We start from the raw sequence: 22906 nt of genomic DNA on the forward strand, positions 1-22906 counted from the left end.
CTTTTCATCTTTGTCCAGCCCTACTTGAAACATGTGACTCATGTTTGCTTTGCCGAGTTGTACATACCCTGACGCACAAGCCCCGTACAATAGCCTATTTCCTTGTTGTACTTGTACTTGTTGTACACCCATGCTGTATTTATTCATGGGTGAATAATAGATTTTTCAAAGAGTGCTGGAAAACCTTTGTCCAAGGGAAAAAGTTTTCTTTGAAATATCATCAGAAAATCGCAATTGTTAATTCAATATCCTAACCAAGACACAGAAAAGTTTTCTGAGGTTCCAATTCCCAGAACATGATGGGAATCTGTGTTTTTTTCTCAGGAAGTAAGCATATGTGGTGAATATCGAACACAAAACCAATTTTGTGTGTATGTGCGTGCATGCGTGCGTGCGTGCGTGCGTGCGTGCGTGCGTGCGTGCGTGCATGCGCGTGCGTGTGTGCGTGTTTGTCTGTATGTGTGAGAGGTGGGCAGTGTGGACACACTGGAGAGGAAATCCTTTATTTTCTCCTGGTTTGCAGCCCGGCCAGGCGGTTCATGCCTGAAGCCAGCCATATCTGTTGATTTCACTCGGCCAATAGGATGAAGTGTCTCTTTGTGAAAGAAAAGAATGACATTGTCTTAAATGGGGTAGCTTGGCGGTGGCTTGAAACAACTTTAAACCAAGAGGAGCTTGTCGCTGGGCAAGCTACAATTTGAGAGTGGCTTCAAAGTGGCCTCCCCACATTGCTGACAGTGTGCACTTTAATCTAATGGGAGCTGTAACTGCTTTAACGCACGGGTTAGACTTGTTGTTTGTTAACTTTGGTGTTTGTCTGCTGTTCTATCTCTAGAGAGTTCTGCGAGGGTTTGGGAAGTTGGAAAAAGCAGAGTTCAAAGCTGGGAGTGGTTGAAACTTGAATGTTACTTTTGGTTTCGTTGGCAGCAAACCTGTTGAAAAAACACAAATATATCCATGTATATTAAGATTATAAGTATATTAATGGTGTTCCGGTTTTTCCTGAGGCTCTGCATTTCTTACTATAAGTATGCGCATATTTGATAACATTTATTGTTTCAGAAATTGCTCATTCCATAGACATTTTGCATTGTGTATGTTTGAGTGTGCATGTTTATTCATTCAGGTTTATCTTTCTGAGTGGATATGCTCTTATTATCTCGGTATTAAAACTAGTCCGTCTACCTCTTGTATACGGGATAAGGGCAGAGGCAATGCCCACATGATATGTTGAAATCAAATGTTACAGAGCTCGGTCACCTTTTGGAATTACGCTACCATCTCTAATGGAGATGAAGCCCAAGGCACAAAGACCCAAAATATATTACATATTTTTTCCTCCATTTTAATACGATTAAATATGTATACACACATGACGTAACAAACACTGCGCATTTGTCTGTGCAGAATACATATTGTATTCGGGTTCACTTGGTGATCCATTTTCATAACAAGGAACTACTGAGCAGGAGTACAACATAGTTGTAATATCACGCAACCGTATTTCTACAGTCCTTTATTCAGGACAAATGGAAGCAGGCCATCCCTCTGAGAATGTAAGTTCCCCTTAATCCTAAATCAATGTGAGCAGTCCTCTGTATCCGAACTGTGGCAAAGTTTTACTTTATTTACTCGTGTTTCAAAGTGAATAATTTGGCCCCCGGAAACCAACTAGATCTCATCTTCAAAACAATGTGTTGATCTGTGGAAGCAAGAGCAGCACCATTATAAAATGCACTGACCTATTCAATGAATGCCGAACAAAGAAAAAACATAGGAAAAGGAATCTCTTTAAAATCCAAATGTAACCTCTTTTACTTCGGAAAATGTGCTTATTTAACGCCCGGCCTAGATTATTGCTAACTGGCCAACTCGCAAATGGCTTGCATGTTTTTGTCACTTCTGCACAGTCCAGTCAAATACGGACAAATCCATTTCGGAACAGGACCGGTTTCCTTCTGCCTCGGGCCATTTCTCTTCTGCCATATTACTTTGTTGGCTTTTGTTTCCAACAGTTGCCGCCTTTCAAAACAAACATAATACAGCATAAATAATACAGCATCCAAATATAAAAGCCCCCCCCCCTAAAACAACTCTGGTGACAGGAAGGATGTGCATTGCTTGACTCTTTTACTTTGTAGTACTCTGGTGATCTTTTATTGATAAAAAATGTTAGATGTGCTGATTTTGAAAAACATTTGGATGTTAAAAAGAATAATAATTATACCTCAAAAATTCAATCCAGCAATCAAAAAATCACTCAATATTTGCTGGTTCATTTGGCACGTAAGCCTACTGACAGAAATCACTAACTACTTAGAAAGAACGTGACACATATGACACACACAGGCTATGGATATTATGTTTCCATACTTAACAAGTTCAGAACTTTCAATGTAATTCTGCATACATAAATGATCCACTGGTAATCCTCCCCCCACGTTCCCCATGGTAAATCTGCCCAGCGCACCAACGTGACCATCATTAAAAATGCAACAAAGATGGTGCCGTGTGCATGGCATTTATTCATGTATTCATGTGGGAGTATAGTGTTGTCGCGCACACACACGCGGGTGGAGGAGAGTCTGTGATTATGTATTGAATGGACGTATGTGCAATGCTTGCTGTGTCAGCCGATGTGGAGAGGACAATTTTATTTGTGTTTCTATCAGTGTGTGTGTGAGTTTGTATGTGTGTATTTGTGTGTGGAGGTTTATGTTTGCACAATACACTCAGCATTCAGCTCATGGTCTCAACTGTGGCAACATTAGCTTGATGTGGGCAGGCTCACTTAATGAGCATTATACTCACCTATTTCACAGCCTATTCCAACATCCTAATTTTAGGGTTTCCATTCAAGCTCCAAATAACAGTTTTTATGTGTTTTCTCCTCCTCTGCCTTCCCGTTGACTTCCTTCTTTACGAGGTTGTGTGAGGCGTGACATTTATTTCCTGTTTCTCATACAAAACGATGATAACAAAGGCCCAAAAGTACACATGATAGTAGAGAGGCTGTACAATAGGAACATGTTATCTCCAACAGCACACCCTCTAGTAAACAAGGGCTGAACAAGAGGATGAGGGCGTACGGATACGGTGTACATACAAAACAGCTGCCGAAGATAAAATGACAAACCGCATAGATTTTAAATGACTAGAACTGTATAGATTTAAATCCACTTAATATATAATTTAAGTTTGCTTAGAAAGTGACTCGTGTCTTGGTCTACTGTAGTCGACAAAAACAAAAACAAACATTTTGACGATTGATAGTATTTAAAACAGGCTTCTAAACACTGGAAAACAACACTTACAGCACTGAGGCTGCTAAGCTGTGGTTTCCACACTTCAAATACTGTTGCCAAATTACCTGCTACTAGGGATGTAACGGTATGAAAATGTAACCTCACGGTTATTGTGACCAAAATTATCCCGGTTCTCGGTATTATCGCAGTATTTTTAAATACCCAAAATTTGCCCATACTTCATACTTAGTCCTCTTAGAAGGTAGGGATGAGCAACGATCGTCGAATAGTCGGAGTCACGTAGAATATCGAATAATAAATGTGACTATCGTTATTTATTGCACGGCTCTTCTCAATGCTGTTGAACGCTCCGTTCACTTGCATGGGCCTTCACAACTTCCGATGGTGAATAATCTTTTGATAATTCATCGTTGCTAAGCATATAATGACCGCTGTCAAGGAAAGTTGATTTTCTTATTCTATCGTATCACTCCGCAAGAAGTCTGGTAACTTATCAACCCCAGCGTCCTTGGTTGCTAAGCGACGTCAACGTCTTTGGCGGACTACTTCTCTGCTGATCAACACTACGAATGCAAATAAATTGTAAAAAGACACACCGTGTGAAGTAATTTTTTTGACGTGTCTAGCTCACCGTCATACAGGCTGTGTTCAGTAAAGTAAATAAATAAATAGCGATCTGTTTTCGGCTCATGTAGGCCTATCTGCCTAAGCCCACGTTGAAATAATTTTGATGTTGAATGTTGGTGGCGCAGTTGGTGAAAGCAGGGGATAAGTTGTTTTTTATATTCTTGAATAAAAAAAATACATTAATAGAAAAAATGATGGAGATTGTTCTGTTAATAAACTATTATGCCTCGTCGTTATTTAAAAAGTCCCATTGTGCAGTCCATTATGTTTTTCTTTTATGTTTTGTGTTAATTGGTAATTAATAAGCAGTGTTGCTGAATTTACTGTTTCCCACTGGCCATGGCCTGTTTGTAGTAATTGTGCATAAAGGGGAGATTGGCAGTCTCTGCTCAGCAAGTGCATGCGTATTTATCTATTATTTACTGTTCGCATGTAAGGTGGTCCACAAAAGATCTTGATGACAATTTAGAGGTACAACTAAAGTCCGAGGTAGGGAACCGCAAGTTGAGGCAGTAATTGTGAATGATATAGGGTGCACACTGCCTGTCTGTCTGTCTATTGCTTAACTAACCAGTTCGGCATGCTGCAAAACTACAAATCAACCATGTCCGGGACATGACTGTCCAGTTCCGACGGTCAGGTTGTGCTCGCAACATTTACAGTCCCGACAGACTTTATCGACCTGAAACCTTGACGGCAGTCCTTCACTCGTGCTACATTTCTTCTTTGTCCGAGGAGCATTCTGTTCCTGATTCATTTAAGCGTTGAAGGACATGTGGTAATGGTCCCGGAGACTTGCTTTGTCACACAAAGCCCAATTCAGTACAACTCACTCCCTCACCACAGGCAGAGGCAAGTGGTAGTTAATGAAGGCAGGATAGCTTTATGATTAACAATCTGTTGAGCTGTAGCCTCAACCCTCCCGTAGCACTGCTGTCCTCTAGGAGTTGTTTGTTTGTACTGTCTCCATTTTATGTCTCACTTGATTTGTCTGAACCCTATTGTATGGTCAGATAGACACAGTCACGGACAGACAGACAGACAGAGACACACACACAGAAACACCCACATACAGACAGAGACCCAGACAGAGACACACACAGAAACACCCACATACAGACAGAGACCCAGACAGAGACACACACAGAAACACCCACATACAGACAGAGACCCAGACAGAGACACACACAGAAACACCCACATACAGACAGAGACCCAGACAGAGACACACACAGAAACACCCACATACAGACAGAGACCCAGACAGAGACACACACAGAAACACCCACATACAGACACAGAGACACACACACACAGACAGAGACACACACACAGGCAGACACACAAAGAGAGACACACGCACGCACACACACACAAACACACACTTTCTATATCCTCTTGGCTGCATTGCAAATGCATTTGTTAAGCATTCAGTCTGTATAATCAGAGCACGCGGCACACACCATATCTGTCATATCTGCTAAATGCCGCCACATAACTCTGAATATATAACAGAGGTGGCCCGTGGCTGTTTAAATATCCCTTCAGGTTGTCTGGGATTATGTGGATCGAATGCAGCACCTTTTCACTGGTAGTTCATCATCCTAGTCACTTACCTGTCTGTATATATACTCGTCCTATAGTAGCCTTTATACTGTATTAATGAACACTGAATGAAATCTACTCAGAAAATACATGCGTTATGATTTTAATTTAATAATAATTATAAATATTAAGAATGGTTTTAGTGTTAAACTGCCTTCTGCAGGATCTGATTAATGACCAGACAGTGGGTTATAAAATCTCAGAGCCGGGGAAAGGTAGAAGCGATGCATCAAACGGGACAGCCATTATCCACGCAAGGATTCATTCTCACTTCCCTGACAGTGTTCCAGAAACTCAAGCACCTCAAGCTCATTTTTTAGGTCAGCAAGTGTCTTTACTATCCCTCTGAATCTTGTGCTCGCCCACTCTCATTCTCAGCACCTCTGTCCTTCAGACTATCCTTCAAACCCCTAAACTGTTTACTGTCGACATTTGACATTGGATATGCTTCACAATAAAATTCACTTAAGCACACACGCTCTCATGCACAAAGGAAGCCCTTTTCTCAACTTGAGAAATGAAGTGGTGTTAAATGAATGGATGGCCTTAAACCTTTTTTTCTTAAACAAAAGTCTCTCCAGATGACCTGCTACCTCGCAATCATTTCAGCTATGCGGGATGAGCCTGCAACTTTTCATAATGTTGCACGTGTGACGTTTTCTTTGTTGTGATGTTTTGTATTTACTGCAACGAACCCCACCATTCCATGTCAGATCATGTATTAGCAATGCATGGAAATGTCGATTGGCTGGACTCTGGCAGGAATTAAAATTCCAGTCTAAATGTGGACCGCTGCCTGTCTGGTGAAGAACAATGTGACACTATGGGGTTCTGCCTCGGCGCTCTTTGAGAGAGCGCAGGGGTCGCAAGGTTAAATGTCTCCTGGTGACTCACTTCCTGTCAACAAAAGCTGAAGATGATGAGGCTCCACAGCTGGTGGTCATCGCTCATAGAGAGGAGTATTGTGGGCTGGATGGAAGCCACAGGCAGGGGGGTAAAGCAGATTCCAGGCAGGTTGTCATGGTAATGATGAGGTGAACTTTGACCCCTTGGTGATTTGAGAGTCCGACCCACACAATGTGATATGTTCAAAGTGCAGGAATGGCAGCAGGCGGCCGACTGTAATCTAGAACGATATTTTAAAATGCACCCTCCCCTCCACCCTCATCTCTGTTTCTTGTTCTGCTTGTGGCACCGACAATGTGTTTTCTGTGCTTCCCAAACTCTCTTTCTCTTTGTCTTTCTCTCCATCTTTCATGTTATTTTCCTGCCCCACCGTCGTCCGAACTGCTACTGTCTAAAACGAGCCAGCGAATGAGGCGCTGTCAAGATGTTACAGCTGCTGTGAAAGATTGTCAGCAAAGTAAGAAGAGTGGTTCAAGTCTCGAGAAAGACTTTGAAACATTTTAAATGTTGTTACTGTTGTTATTGTTATTACTAATATCATTGAAAAAAACGTTTTACAAATGTGATTTGTACTATCATTATGACGCAAACTAAAAAAAAAATATATAGAATCCTTGACAAATGGGGTCTCAATCCACCAGCCCTTAGACCACTTCAGATCCGCCAAACATGACCAAAAGTGGTTATAGCACAGGGCTGTATGTATCCTACAGCGCTGCTCTGTTTGGTTTACAGGACCGTTCTTTCGGAACAGACATCGCTCGGGTCAGTTTTGCTGAACTGCTGGGAATGAACCACACATTCTGGTCCTGGGAACTATGAAAAGAACAGGACTCTGTTAGGGTTGACTCACTACGTTTTTCATCATGCATGGTTCAATAAGGTTGGGTATGTTTACGGTACGCTACATGCTCTGCTATACGTCAATCTGTTGTTCACACGTCTCCTTTGGGGTCCGTCTATCCGTCTGGCCTTCCATCTACCCTTCAACCAACGAGAAAGAAAACACTTCAAATCAATATGTCAGACACGGATGAGAACAGCCAGCGTCACGACAGCGTGGAGACAGGCCTTGTTCTGACACCAGACCACCAGCTGGGCATGAAATGCGTCAATCACTTCAACATTAGCGTGATTAATGAATCAGAGAGAGTGCACAGAAGGAAGCTGTTAAAGATGGCTAGCAGTTTATAATATGGATGAGCACCGGCCTGACCTTCTGAGATGCCGGTCTGGAATTGTACCAGCTGCAAATCTTTATGGGGAGTAAAATCATTACCCATTGTATGGGACACCTCGGTCGTGATCATAAATAGAACAGGATACGTCTGGGACGGGGCGAGAAGCCATGTGCAGCGTTGCCAGATTGGGCCAGATTTCCCGCCCAATCTGGCAATACTGGCCATGTGCAGATGGAGACCTAATCTGACGTTGTCCCTGTAACACAAGAGGATAATTCTGCACAGTGAACCGTGTTTGTCATCTTGTACGGTACGTTTTCTTGGACGCGAACCGCTACAACCTCAATAGACAGACTAAAGGCTCAGTTATGGTTCCACGTCGACGCAACGCGATGACCACACAGACACTTTGACGCAGTCGTGAACCTGTTTTTGGTTCTGCGTCTGGTTTTAGTGAGCGGACCAATCACAGCCCTTGATGCTTCGTAGCCTCGGTGGCAAAGGTTAAACATTTTGAGAGGTGCACGTCAGGCCCTTGCGGTGGACGCAAGGAGGGTTCCGAAAGGACGTAAGGGGTCCGTAAACCGCTTCGCGTTGTGTCGACGTGGGACCACAACTCAGCCTTAACGGTGCTAAAGTTTTGGATTCCAGGTGCTTCTTTGATTCGCAAATCCACACAAATGTGAAGCATCTGCCAGTGTGCTTGTTATGCCACAGCCGGGCCGGCGAATAAGCAGTGTTGTGTTATTTGTGGCTGTGTGGAGTTTCCACACATTTCGCGCCGGGCACTGCAGAGAGCATAGCCAAGCAGACGGGGGCAGTGGGGTCTTTGGCTGCAGCCCGGAAACCGGGCCATCGCTCCCAAGCATCTAGTCTGACATTCAAGTCCTCATCCTCCCTCCCGGTTTCCTCCCTATCTGGGTCTGACATGAAACGCCGCGTAGAATAACTCACCGTCGCCACCCAGACAGAGTGGGTGTCGCCTGATATTAGTCTGCCTCCCCAGGACTAACGCCCAAGGTTTCTGATAGTGGTCATTATTATTCAAATGAGGACATATCCGCCCACTATGGCGCTGCTCTTCCCAATGCCGCAATCATGTTTACACTCTAAGCCCCGCTCTTTAAAGCTCCTCCTTATAGGCCCTTTTCACCGGGCTGTTATCGTAGGAGAAACACAGGTGATGCTCGTAACACTGATTATGGGTCTGTTCCAATTCTGTACCAGGGCGCGGGCAGTAGACTAAACCAGTGAAGATAACACAGCTGGTACATAAATAGAGCCCATCCATCGTTTGGGTGATGAGTGACAGCAGTGTTTGTCCTACGGTGACACGTCTGTGAAGAAGCTCTATTCAGCGTGACTTTAATTCAGTTGTAGCCGGTTCATTTGTCTTTGGATGGTAGCGTGAAGTCATGAAATATGGACAATACCCTGTTTTGTAGTCGGAACACATTATGATTAGGAAATATATCCTTCAAATTGTAAGGTTTGGCATGGCAGAAGGTTAAATGTATAAAAAAATAAAGGAAGTTTAGAGGCAAACCTAATGGGGCTGATTTGAATTTTACGATGCGTTCATTTGACTAACTGAATGGCTAAATATTCATTTGGGGTGATTTAAATAAAACCATCCATCACGCATTCCTCCTCATGATGCATGCTAACTATGTTTTCTCCATCCTGTAGTTGTTATCCTAAGTACTTGGACGATGGATTCATGGGGGCCACAATGGATTCGGTGTGACACCCATGAAAATGCTACAGGAGTTATGGAACCAGCCATCAGACAATTGGCAATATGTGCTTTAGAAACAGGACCAATCTGTTTGTGACATGGGGGACTGCCGGTGATCAGCAGTGGATTAGACAAGAAATAATCACTTGGAATAATTCAATATATCAAATCAATTATGGATCAGTTGGATAAAGGTTGTTCAGCATTAAACACTAGCACAGAAATGCCGCCCAAGGCTTTGTGATTGCTGATTGCTGAAATGACTGCTTGACTCTGTTTCAGATCATTATAAAATCGTATAAATTCTTCGCTATGAGAAAAACAAATGTTTGAGAAATCTAGCAAATCCCTTTGAGCTCTTGTGACTTGACAGGAAAGATTGAATCGACAAGCAAACTTGTGGTTAGCTGCAGCCCCCTCTAATCAGGTACCCCAAGTCCTACTGGCTGCTGGCATGTCCTACAGCCCCCTTGTCCTGGTCGCTGTCAAGAAGTCAGTCAGGCCCTAGCTTGCCCTTCTACTGGTGATTGATAACAGATGTGTCCCTCTCGCTTGCTCTCTCTCTCTCTCTCTCTCTCTCTCTCTCTCTCTCTCTCTCTCTCTCTCTCTCTCTCTCTCTCTCTCTCTCTCTCTCTCACTCACTCACTCACTCACTCACTCACTCACTCACTCACTCACTCACTAGCTCTCTCTTCTGCTCTCTCTCTTGTTCTCTCTCCTGCTCTCGCTCTCTCTTCCTCTCTCTCTTCCTCTCTCTCAGATGCTCTCTCTTCTCTTTCTCTCTCTTGTTCTCTCACGCTCACGCTCTCTCTCTCTACCTCCCTCTTCATCCCCCCCCCTCTCTCTCTCTCTCTCTCTCTCTCTCTCTCTCTCTCTCTCTCTCTCTCTCTCTCTCTCACTCATTACTAGCTCTCTCTTCTGCTCTCTCTTCTCTGTCCCTCTCTTGTTCTCTCTCTCTTCTTTCATCTCTCTCCTGCTCTCGCTCTCTCTTCCTCTCTCTCTTTCTCTCTCTCTTATGCTCTATCTTCTCTTTCTTTCTCTTGTTCTCTCACGCTCTCTCTCTCTACCTCCCTCTTCATCCCCCTCTCTCTCTCTCTCTCTCTCTCTCTCTCTGTCTGTCTGTCTCTGTCTCTCTCTCTCTCTACCTCCCTCCCTCCCTCCCTCCCTCTCTCTCTACCTGCTGAGAGGCTCAACATGTGCCTACCCAAGGCAGCCAGCCGGTAATCCAGCGGCGTCACCTTAAGTGAACCCGTTCAGCTGCCTGGGTGCGCACCCCCACGTCCCGGTACTCTCCGCACCGCTGCTGAGTCTGCGATTAAGAAGGATCAACAGCTGCCCAGGGAACTCAAGTCACCATGCTGCCTCATTTAGAGACAGGGGCGCAAATGGAGTGTTTCTGACATTTCTGAGTCAGAGGGAAGCGGGGCATTCTGGATGTGTGTCTACTGCGTGCTGCCGTGCCGGGCTGACTGATCTGATCTGACTGTGCCCCCCCCCCCCCCCCCCCCCCCCCAGAGCTCTCGCTGTGGGTTCCCCTGTTTCTCTGGTTGCCAGCCAGATGAAAGGTCTGTGGTGATTACAATGTGATTCTATTCAAGACATCTTGGGGCGTTGAACAAAGCGTAACCATCGAAACAGCACAAAATTAACACGGCTATTTCGTCATTATAATGAAGCATGAATATAGATTTATTGTATTCTTATTTTGACAACCCCTAATAAGTTTGAGTGCCAATATGTTAGTGCAAATACAGATTTCCGTCTGCTCTTTGTATCCACTCCAACATCAAGGGCTTCATAAAACTGTCGCTTCTGTTCTACACAATCAAATATACAGCCCACTTTCTATTATTAAGTTACTTTTCCTGTGACTTTTTTCTCTTTGTGCTTCCTGCATTCAGTCTACAGCCATTCACCAGCTAACACCACCTACAGCCTAACCATGCCTTATTTATTCTTCTCTAGCATTTCACCATTTTGCTGTCAGTATTTTTCACACTATTTCTCCAATGACAATAATGACCTTCTAACAATGGAAGGGGGTGCGCCTACGATACAGTATACTTTTACATAAAACAAATAGCATTTGGGACGCCAAACATAATTTCTAATAAAATATGTGTGGCTGATTGGTCGGCTGGGGGAAACACTGCAATAAGACAAATAATGTGACACAATTGGCCTTGAACAGGCCATGAAGGAAAAGACTGCATGGATCTAAACAGCAGATCCTGAAAGACATGTTGCTCATGGCCCACAGATAACACTCTTGTCCGCCTGGTCATATCGAATTATAATGATACTATGTTATTTTCCTCTGACACATTCTGGCTTTAACCACTCGTGAAGATTGAGAATGATCACTGTGAATGGAGGGGGAGGGAGGGGGAAGAGATGGAGAGGGGGGGGGGGGGAGAGAGAGGAGGAATCTCTTTCTCTCAGTATCAGTGGGGTTGCAGACATGCTTTAATGAGGTTTCATAGCATGCTCCATTTTCCGTCAGATCCTATTAGTTTGTTCGAGTACCAAAATACAGAGCGCTGGAAGGAGAAATGTGATAGTCATCCATGTGATTTATATATTTCACTTTAATGAGTGTTGATGAAGGAGATAAAGAGAGAAAACATTCACGCAAAAGGTGGATCTTTTGAAGAGTCATGGATAAACACATCCAAAGCTGCCTCCGGGTCTATCCATTTACCTTCTATTAAATTATCATTCAAGAAAATGTACCAAATATAATTGCCATGGATAATACGAGTGTGATGGCTAAATGCGCATTTCCGCGTCTTGCTTTCCGTAGAGTTGCGCTCCATAGTTTATGTGTTAATGCTAGCAGGGGTAATCTGTTCACTGTCTGTTTCCTCGCTCAACGCTAGCAAACAGACGCCCCGGGAAAGCTGTGGCCTTACCCATGCATCGCGAGCTGGTTTGGAATGGACCCAATTGATTTCAGAATAGCAGAAAACACACGCACACATGCGCTCAAACACACATACACACACATGGTGCATATAAATAAAAGCATGCAAGCGAAGTCAACCTATGTCTTTGGCTTTGTAACCTACGTGTCCGTACATTTAAATTGCATACTTTCTCAGAGTCCTGCTTTTTCCCACACTCTGTCCATCATAATCTGTTTCGTTTCACTCACGTGGGCGGGACTTCACCACTGAGCGGCCAATCATCTTCATCCATCAAGTCATTTTTTTTTTGCAGATTTCAATTTCTACCCCACCCCCATCGCTTCCTATTACCTCGCTGTTCATAATCGGCCTGTCTTGGCCCAGTCTGGGGCTGGCTCTGTTATTCTGCCAGCTGCATTGAGGTAGCAGTGCAGTCTGGGAAGAGAGGGGGGGGTGGGGGGGGGGGGGGGGACAGACATCTGGATAGTTTGAGTTGTGGTTGAGTGAGGGTTGGAATGAGAAATCCGGGAGAAAGCGTGGGAGGTACCGAGCGAGTGGTCTGAGTGGATATGAGGGGAAGGCTAGTGACAGACAGAGGAAAGGAGGAGATGAAGGAGGGGAGATATGTCTGCCTTTTTGGTTTGTGAGGAAACCATACCTCAGACACATGATTGTTATGGGTGTCCTAATAATAAGTTATAAAATTATTAACATCAGCAACATCAGTATTTTGGCCATCCGGTCGTTCATTGGCTCTGATACACATTTTTGTTAGCTTTTTATTTCTATGAGGGGACACACTTCAGGGTCGATTAGGACAGATGTCAAGAGACTGCTTGTTGCTTGCTTCTACACGCAGTAGAGTGCCTTCTAGTTCTTTCTGTCGACTGGGGAGGATAATCAGACAGGAAGTTGTAAATATGTTATTGTGTGTCTTTGAAGCGGCCACGTTTCTCCGAACAACAGGCGTCATTGATGTTCAGAAGGAAGAATGACTGATAGATCGCTCACACCTGCCAGCTGAGTTTGGTTGATACAAGACCCTTTACGACCCTCTCTCTCTCTCCCCCTCTCCCTCTCTCCCTCTCTCCCTCTCTCTCTCTCTCTCTCTCTCTCTCTCTCTCTCTCTCTCTCTCTCTCTCTCTCTCTCTCTCTCTCTCTCTCTCTCTCTCTCTCTCTCTCATATATATGAAACACACACAGGTGAAATCTCTAACACACACACTGTCTCTTTCCCAGTCTCTTTGTTGTGCTATGTGAAGTCAAAGACTGTGGTTGTATTTGATGCATAAAATAATGTGAAATTTAAGGCTCCCTTGAGGACAAGTTGCTTTTAAAACATTCCAAAAAGATGCCACTCTCTTTAGTATTTATATCAGTTCAGTGTGAGTGTGCGTGTGAGTGTACATGTGTGTTGTATTATATATTTGCCCCATACAAATTAATACAAGCAATGACTAATTTAATGCAGCCTATTCATAGAGATCACATCACTGTCAATCAATTACTCGATTAAAGTAATCTATTGGTTAATTTCACCTCTATGCATTCTTTATTGTCTAAGAGAGTAAAAATAATGTGTTTATTTTCTATGAAAAAAACTAAAATAACACGATCACATGGCTTTCCATGCATTTTTTATGAATGGTAGGTTGAAGAAGTACCTATAAAGCACAATTTACATAAGGGCAGAAGATAAAGTACCCTGTGAAGTCCCTTGCATGTGGAGGTGGTTTGTTGAGCTGAAACTGCGATCGGAGGGATCTGTTCACATTGTGCTCTTTTTTTAATCTGACAGTGTTTTCTCAGTTCTCTTCTGTCTCTCCCCAAACTGCTTCAAACAGCTAAATTCTTTCCCTTCGCTTTTTTGTTTCTTTTCCTCTTTGGATTCCTCCTCTGAATATTAACCGGTTGAAGCACTGTTGACTTCGAAAAATCCTTTTGTGTTTGGTGCTAAAGTTGTTTGGTTGTTTTGATGTGCAGCACCTGAGAGATAAATAAAGTGATCTTTATTTTCTTTTTCAGCCCATAACAAAAAAGGAACTTAGAAGTTTAAACCTCACTGCATAAAGGGATTTGGTTTTCATAACTGTTTTCTCAATACAATTAAAGCTTTAAAAAACACTGTGTTCTGAAAGCAACAAGCTGGACAAACTTGGCCTGTGGTATGAATAAGCATATGTGTGTGTGTGTGTGTGTGTGTGTGTGTGTGTGTGTGTGTGTGTGTGTGTGTGTGTGTGTGTGTGTGTGTGTGTGTGTGTGTGTGTGTGTGTGTGTGTGTGTGTGTGTGTGTGTGTGTGTGTCTCTCTGTGTGAGGGGGTTTTGTCTTTCTGTTTGTCTGTGTCTGCAGGTATGTGTGTGATTTGTCATCACTATGTGCAGAAGTTGTAGGGAGGAATGTAGCAAAATATAAATGGGTAGAATGAAATAGAGCACAAGATAATAGAGCTCATAGAACACAAGAAAATACAACAGAGTGGAGCAGAGTGGAACGGAGTAGAATACATCGTCTGCCTCAAAGGGTGAAACGTGTTGCGGGAGGGCCTTAAGTGATTTTGTCGTGAGCCATTCATCTGTGTTCTTGAAAAGTCGACTACTTTCAAGAAAACTCTGTCAGCAATAAATAATTGTTGACATAAGTTTTTGGTCTTGTCTCGGGTTTCGGACAGGCAGGACAGAAACACCTTGCTGTGAAATCAATAAATCTGCCAGGGAAGTATACTTTCCCACAACACAACATGAGGCAAAACGCAAGCTGACTGCACCATCAGTCATTGTAAATTGGACCTGGTTTATTTAGTGGCAGCTGAGGCCTGAAGGTGGCTGCCGATTCCCCCCCCCCAAGCTCAGCGATGCCTCTGCCTCTGCCTCCTACTGCCTTCTTAGGGGCCACTCACACTGAGTTCCGTGCTGCAGGAAGATTCAGCACGATTCCCCCACTCCCCCCGCTGGTCCGTGGTCACACTGGCCCGCTGGCCGTGGCCTGGGCACAATTGCTCCTTCATACATACGTCATCACGTCGTAATACGATAAATACGTCATCACCAAGCGTCCTCGCCGCCATAACAACAATGGAGAACAACAACGTGAATGCTGTCGTCGTCCCTAATTTCAAGTAAACACTCGACTTCACTATCGCACCAACGTAAACAGACTCGTGAACCGCTTGCCGGTGTCACGTTAAAATTGTACCGGGGGCGAAAATTGTACCGGCCTACGTTATCGTTTGTTTACATCCTGACAACCTGCCCGGCAACAGACGACGCGATGCAGAAAACATGTTTCCAAACGACAAAATAACATAATACAGATAGCGGATCGCTATCTGTATTATGATAGATAGCGATAACAATTGTTTTTACTTTATATTTGTATTGTATTTAATTGTTTAATCGAAACAATAAAAAAATGTGCCCGCAAAACGGGCGATCACGTCAAATGACAAATGTTTTGCCCGCGAAACGGGCGATCGCGTCAAATGACGTAGGAGGGTTCTTGAAACATAATACAGATAACGGATCGCTACATAACACTTGTTTTTACTTTATATTTGTATTGTATTGAATTGTTTAATCGAATTTAGCTAGTAAACTGAGTGTTTTAAGCAGGTTTCATAGTCTAGAATGTTCAAGAACCTTCCTACGTGATTTGACGCGTCATTTGACGCGATCGCCCGTTTTGCGGGCAAATTTTTTTATTGTTTTGATTAAACAATTAAATACAATACAAATATAAAGTAAAAACAAGTGTTATCGCTATCTATCATAATACAGATAGCGATCCGCTATCTGTATTATGTTATTTCGTCGTTTGGAAACATGTTTTCTGCATCGCGTCGTCTGTTGCCGGGCAGGTTGTCAGGTTGTCAGGATGTAAACAAACGATGACGTAGGCCGGTACAATTTTCGCCCCCGGTACAATTTTAATGTGACACCGCCATTGTTTAAAATGATTGTTGTTGGGAAGAAGGGCATGGACCTATAAAGAAAGAAGGGTCGTGCAAGGACTACGTCATCCAGCTCACGTTATGTATCCGCGTGTCATTTCATTAGTATCTGTACTTTGGCCACGGCACACCTCTCCCAAGTGTGCCGTGGCCAAGGGGCTGTTCCGTGCTGGAATATGGATGGCGTGGTCACACTAGCAAAACGTTCTAGACTTTAGTATGCAAATGAGCTCGGGCACGGGGCCGCGGCCCTAGTGTGAGTGGCCCCTCATTGTCCGTTGCACTGGTTTCCTCTCTAGCCTAGCAGCACTGTCAGACTCAAGCAGCGTTAATCAATCAATCAAACTTTATTTGTATATCACTTTCACTTTCATCTAAGAAATTGTAACACCAAGTGCTTAATACAATCCAAAGTTGTTTAATTAAAAGTCTGATTAAAAAGGTATGTTTTGAGTTAACCTTAATGGTGACATACTATACCACCAGGTGTGAGTGTGATTAGCCGTAACAAGCCGTTACGAAAATCTGCCTCTTCTGACATCACAAGTGGGCGTGTCCGCCTAGATGTACCCTGGATTGATCAGTCTACCAGCCCTACCCAGTGTACTGTAGCAAACGTTGCTCATCTATCCGTCATACATCTAGGTAGACACGCCCACTTGTGATGTCAGAAGAGGCAGATTTTCATAACGGCTTGTAACGGCTAATCACACTCACACCTGATCGTATAATATGTCACCTTTTAAAAACATCAACGCTCTCCGTGTCATGTTCCTTCAGGGTGTGGTTCAGAGTGTGTCCCCGCCCTGGCCCCAAACAATGCAGCTGATTCCTGCGAGGCGGTCCCATGGCGTGCCCCATTGATTATGTATTGGAACACTGGACCGCTCTAGCAGGGGGTCACTGGGTTTTACGTTCATGCTAATCAGAGTGTTATTTGCAACGCGTTCAGCCATGTGATTGGACGTTCAACATTCAATGAGCATTGGCCGACTTTGTTTCCTGGTTCAAAGGGTTTCCATGGGCAACGGGCACGCCCAGAGGGTGCAGCTTCACATTACCGATGAGTGAAACGTTTTCTGGCCTGATGTTTTATGTCTTACAAACAGATTAATCTTACCCCTGATGTCTTACTTTAGTGCAACGGTTACATTTCATCAGGGACCACTAACGACACGCTTCACTTAAATCCAAATGAAAAAGGCATCTGTCATTTAATGATGCAATGAATAAGTACTACACAATAAAAGCCCCGCTCTCTCCCAGGTCTCTGTGCACAAGCGTCAGGTCTCTCTTAACTCTGATTAGTTCCAGTGATATAGTAGCAAGTAACACTCAGACAGCTATACGGTGCTCCCATCCGTCTGATTGGTATTAAAAAGTCAGACAACAGGGACTTATTATAACTAGTAAATGTATAAATAGCAAATTTATCAACCTTAAGGTACAGTATATGCATAGCTTAAGATAACAAGACAGGAGCGGCCAAGTAATGTTACATTGAGTTTGAAGCGTTGGGACCAATATCTTCTTCTTAAACCATGATAATGCTTGAGGTGGGCTTAGATTCCATTCCAGCCTCCACCAGGTATGTAAGGTGGTGTACATGGTGGTGTACATTGTGGTGGTGTGTGTAGTCCCGGCAGTCAGAGCAACAGAAGGTTGTGCGCTGCAGATAAGTCATCTAGCAAATGGCAGGCTCCCTCCGTGTTGTCGATAAGGCGCAATTTCCCGGCCATCGACTTTTGCCACTCACCTCCCGGCACTGATATCAGGTCTGTTTTAAATTAACCACATGTGACTGCGGCTCTGAGAAAGGCCCTTTGTGGGGCTGAGGTGGAGCGCAGCAGAGGAGAATGAGAATGAGGAGAAAGAGATAGAGGGGGAGAGAGAGAGAGAGCGAGAGAGAGAGAGAGAGAGAGAGAGAGAGAGAGAGAGAGAGAGAGAGAGAGAGAGAGAGAGAGAGAGAGAGAGAGAGAGAGAGAGAGGGGACGTTGAAGGAGAAAGGGGGCAGCAGGATTAAAATGTGTTTGAATGTTATTGAGCTAATAGAGTTTGAGATTCTAGGATAGCGTGCTATTTCATTTAAATTGGCCTGGAGTCAGGCAGTAGCAGTTTCTTTGGAGGGGGGGGAATGTTGGCTCTCGTTTAAAGGAGTGTGCATGTTTGGTGCTGAAACGATTAGTCAATTGTCAGAAGCTGAGGAACATTTGTTTATTATAATTTCCAAATTGTATTAGTCGTTCATCATTTTGTAATAATGCCATTTGCGCTACACTCTTCTGCTGCTTCAGTAATCCAGGCTTTTGGTTATCTTTCTCTGGTTCACATCGTTATTAAATGATTGATTACTCCAGTGTTTCCTGGCTTGTATCAACGGATCCACGTTTAAGGCAGGAGGAATAATTAATGAGAATATTCAATAATGTACAAACAGTCAGTCGCATCCGTAGGAATGTTCCTACGGTCGTGTTGCGTCCGTAGGAACGAGGAACATATCCCATTTACAGGTCTGTTTGGAACGCCAGAGGATATACGTGTAGAGGCTCCAACCTGGTCCGTAAACATCAGCAGGTGTCTCCCAGTGTCAAGTGTTGGGAACACTGAGGACTAATCGAATATTAACCCTGTTCTTCTTACGGGATTGGTTGACACTTGCCTGGTAATTACTTTCTCCTCTTGGATTGGCTGAAACTCAGCCTGTTAACTCTTTTCTTCCCCACGATTGGCTGACACACAGCCTGTTAACTCTGTTCTCCGCCACGATTGGCTGACACTCAGCATGTTTACAGTCTTCTCCTCCGTGATTGTCTTACACTCAGTCTGTTAACTTTGTTCTCCTCAACGATTGGCTGACACTCAGCCTGTAAACTCGGTTCTCCTCCTCAATTGGCTGACACTCAGCCTGTTAACTCTGAAACCCTCCACGATTGGCTGACACTCAACCTGTTAACTCTGTTCTCTTCGGCGATTGGCTCACACTCAGCTTGTTTACTCTGTTCTCCTTCAGGATTGGCTGAGCAAGTTTGGATATCTCCCGCCCCCGGACCCTGTGACTGGCCAGCTCCAGACCCAGGAAGCCCTGACCAACGCCATTAAAGCCATGCAGAAGTTTGGAGGGCTGACAGAGACCGGAGTCCTAGGTATGAGGGAATGTGTTGTGCAAAGGGAGGGAGGGAGGGAGTGAGTGGCTACACACGAACATGTGTGCATGCCTGTTTGTACATAGTGTGTTTGCGGACGTCTATGTGCTTACACTGGTGGTATGTCAGTTTAAGTTTGTCTAAAAGTTCCTTTATCAGATGATTGTGTTCAAATGGCTTAATAGATGTGATAGATAATAGCCATAATGGGTCATTATAGATTAATAATCTTAAATTAGTTTGGAATTAGCTTTGATTATGCCTGTCTGCCAGTCACCCTGCTACAACTGACTGAGCTTTAATTATGACTTTAATTATTGAACACGTCCATTAACTGGTACAAGCAAGTTAACTTTTAAAGAATGTCTTTACAAACCCTGCATTCTATTCTCTTATATCCCACTCTACTTTACTCTATTATACTTTGTTATTTTACACCTTACACCTAACCCTCTGGTCTATTCTACCATGTATTATGTTATATTCCTCTCTATTTCATTCTACTTATTATACTCTACTCTACTATTGTATTCCACTCATCTACTGTGTTATACTCTCTCTACTACTGTATCATACTCTACGACTATCAAACTTTATTACATACCACTTTACTATTGGACTAGTCTACTGCACTCCTCTGTTGTACTCAACTATATGAATGAACTCTACTTCTGTACTCTACTCATTGTATCGTACTCCACTCTACTCATGAACCCTTACTGTATCATGCTCTCCTCTCCTCCAGACCAGGCCACGCTGGGCCTGATGCAGACTCCCAGATGTTCTCTGCCAGATGTGTCTGAGCCAGACGGGACGACGGGCCGCAGCCGACGGAGCCTGAAACCCCAGAACAAGTGGACCAAGAGACACCTCTCCTGGAGGTCAGTACTGTAATACTATACACCTCTCCTGGAGGTCAGTACTGTTATACTATATACCTCTCCTGGAGGTCAGTACTGTGATACTATACACCTCTCCTGGAGGTCAGTACTGTAATACTATACACCTCTCCTGGAGGTCAGTACTGTGATACTATACACCTCTCCTTGAGGTCAGAACTGTAATACTATACACCTCTCCAGGAGGACAGAATACTAATACTATAATACTGTGATACTATACTATAATACTGTGATACTATACTATAATACTGTGATACTATACTCCTCTCCTGGAGGTCAGTACTGTAATACTATACACCTCTCCAGGAGGACAGAATACTAATACTATAATACTGTGATACTTTACTATAATACTGTGATACTATACGCCTCTCCTGGAGGTCAGTACTGTAATACTATACACCTCTCCTGGAGGACAGAATACTAATACTATAATACTGTGATACTATTCGTCTCTACTGGAGGTCAGGATACTACCCTGATATACTATACTATAATACTATACTATAATACTGTAATGCCATACACCTCTCCTGGAGGTCAGAATACTACACTATAATACTATGGTACTATAATACTACACTATAATATTACACCATAGTACTATAATACTATTCACCTCTGCTGGAGTTCAGAATACCAGAGGTTGGGCCATTTTTGTACCAAGACATGATTCATATTCGTCCCACTCTCCTTGTAGTATTTGCTGGGCATAAATTATGCTAATTCAGATTGAGACAAACACGCGCACTTCTCTACAATCAGGTCAAATTTACACATCATTCAGGGCAATTTCCTCTTTCCAGAGTGTGTGCTGAATCTGACTTGGCACCCTTGTACGAGCCGAGTGTACGAACAAAAGCAAGATCAAATTAAGAGGAAAATATGCAAATGTTTTGCGATGAGTCCCATTGTGTGCATTTCGCTAAGGTCTGGAGTCAAAGTGACAAGCTGTAGTCAGCAGCTTGGTTATGGCATCATAGAGGAAACGTATTCAAGGGCTGCCATATATAGTCCAAGTAGAAACATTGTAGGATTGAGAGACCTACATTCAGCTTGGCTATAGTGTCACAGAAAGGCTTTGAGGATGCAAAAACTTTAACGTTTTATATGACATCATTACGGCCTTCGCAAGCAGTTAGAATAAATTATCTTTATTCAAGGAGAAATAGCCCAAAAACATAAATGACACCGAACAATGTTTTCATGCAGTGTTAAAAGTAGTCTGGGGCCTTTGATGTTATGTTATTAAGCCTGACACACTCAAACTCTTACACTTTCATGGCTGCAAGCCTACATTTACATCAATGCACACTCTCACATTCGCCGCCTATTCTCTCCAGTCTTTCTCTTCCAGCTCTCTCTCTCTCTCTCCCCCCTTCCTCTCATTCGGGTGCCACTCATACTCAACCCTTCCTGTTGGCTCTCTGTCTCCGCAAGCGTGGAACAGACAAACCATCTCTTCCTGGGCTTCGCTCCTCTCTGTGTTCACGACACTCAAAGCTCTGTGCCACAGTGCACATCTGTCTTACTGGATTGATGACGCATCATCCAACTGTCCTCATCTGTCTGTCTGCTTTGAGGTATCACTAAACAGTAAACATCTGTCTGTCTGCGTTGAGATTTCACTAGACTGTAAACATCTGTCTGTCTGCTTTGAGATATCGCTAGAATGTACATATCTGTCTGTCTGCCTGCTTTGAGATATCACTAGACTGTAAACATCTGTCTGTCTGCTTTGAGATATCAACAGACTGTAAAATCCGTCTGAATGCAATCAGATAACAGCGGATTGCGTCTGAGGATTACAGAGCTTGTACTGTATCCCTCGAATGCGGATGATAAAACGGATGGCTTATCTGGAAATCCACCGGGATGCCGCAGTGGTAATGTGTGGTGCGTTTTCAGAAGTTTTCCGGTAAATAATTGATATTCTGTTCAGGTTTGTTTCCTCCATTTCAATTCAAACTTTATCTCTGTCCCACTAGAGAAAATGTTGTTTTTCCTGTTCACGTAAAAGACATAGAATACAAAAAGTGAAATCCAATACAACGCAAGGAACAACATCAACATCAATAACAGCATCTTAAGATAGTACATTTATGAAGCATTTGTTTTATCTGTAGCCCTTTATTGCAGTCAGCATCATACGACTGCACAAACTCCCATCCCACAACCCTTTGCCCTCCGAAAGGTCTTCAAAACCCAGAGGTTAGGGCTTAAACTGTTGACAAAAGAACAGTTCAACTATCCGTCAAATACAGGAAGGGGCCGCCTGTAAACACTCATCTAACATCACCAATAACGAGACCTCAGGGTCTTGTTTGGGGAGTAAGATGAAAGTTAGACGATTTAATAATCTCCCAGATTTAAAGGTGCATTGTTTTCAGATTTGAGTGGCACCCAGGGGAACGGATTTGGCTGACACGGAATACTGATATTGATTAAATAAGAATCGTTGTGTTTTCGTAACAACAGAAAGAGCCCCTTTTTATCCAGATAGGAAGCGGTTCTTCATCCACAGAGCCACTCATGTTTTTTATAGTCGCTCTTAACGGACTAAACCACAATGCGGAACGAAGCCGCTAAACCTTGCGACTTTCAATTTCGACCCTACATGGCTGAACATATATATTGCAGCAAACGCTCTGTCCTCTCCCAGCACCATGCAAGCATTCCAACAGC

At 43.5% G+C, this 22906-nt stretch overlaps 1 protein-coding gene across 1 annotated transcript in view; it reads left to right on the forward strand.

Moving 5' to 3' along the window:
* LOC130381274 (matrix metalloproteinase-17-like) overlaps nt 1–22906 on the forward strand; it is a 65184-nt gene that overhangs the window by 14936 nt on the left and 27342 nt on the right. The window contains exons 2-3 of the mRNA XM_056588770.1: nt 19187–19319; nt 20065–20200. Of these exons, the coding sequence (XP_056444745.1) occupies nt 19187–19319; nt 20065–20200 (269 nt within the window). The remainder of the gene's footprint in view (nt 1–19186; nt 19320–20064; nt 20201–22906) is intronic.

The sequence above is a fragment of the Gadus chalcogrammus genome, chromosome 4, assembly GCF_026213295.1.
Source record: "Gadus chalcogrammus isolate NIFS_2021 chromosome 4, NIFS_Gcha_1.0, whole genome shotgun sequence".
Taxonomy (NCBI): Eukaryota; Metazoa; Chordata; class Actinopteri; order Gadiformes; family Gadidae; genus Gadus; species Gadus chalcogrammus.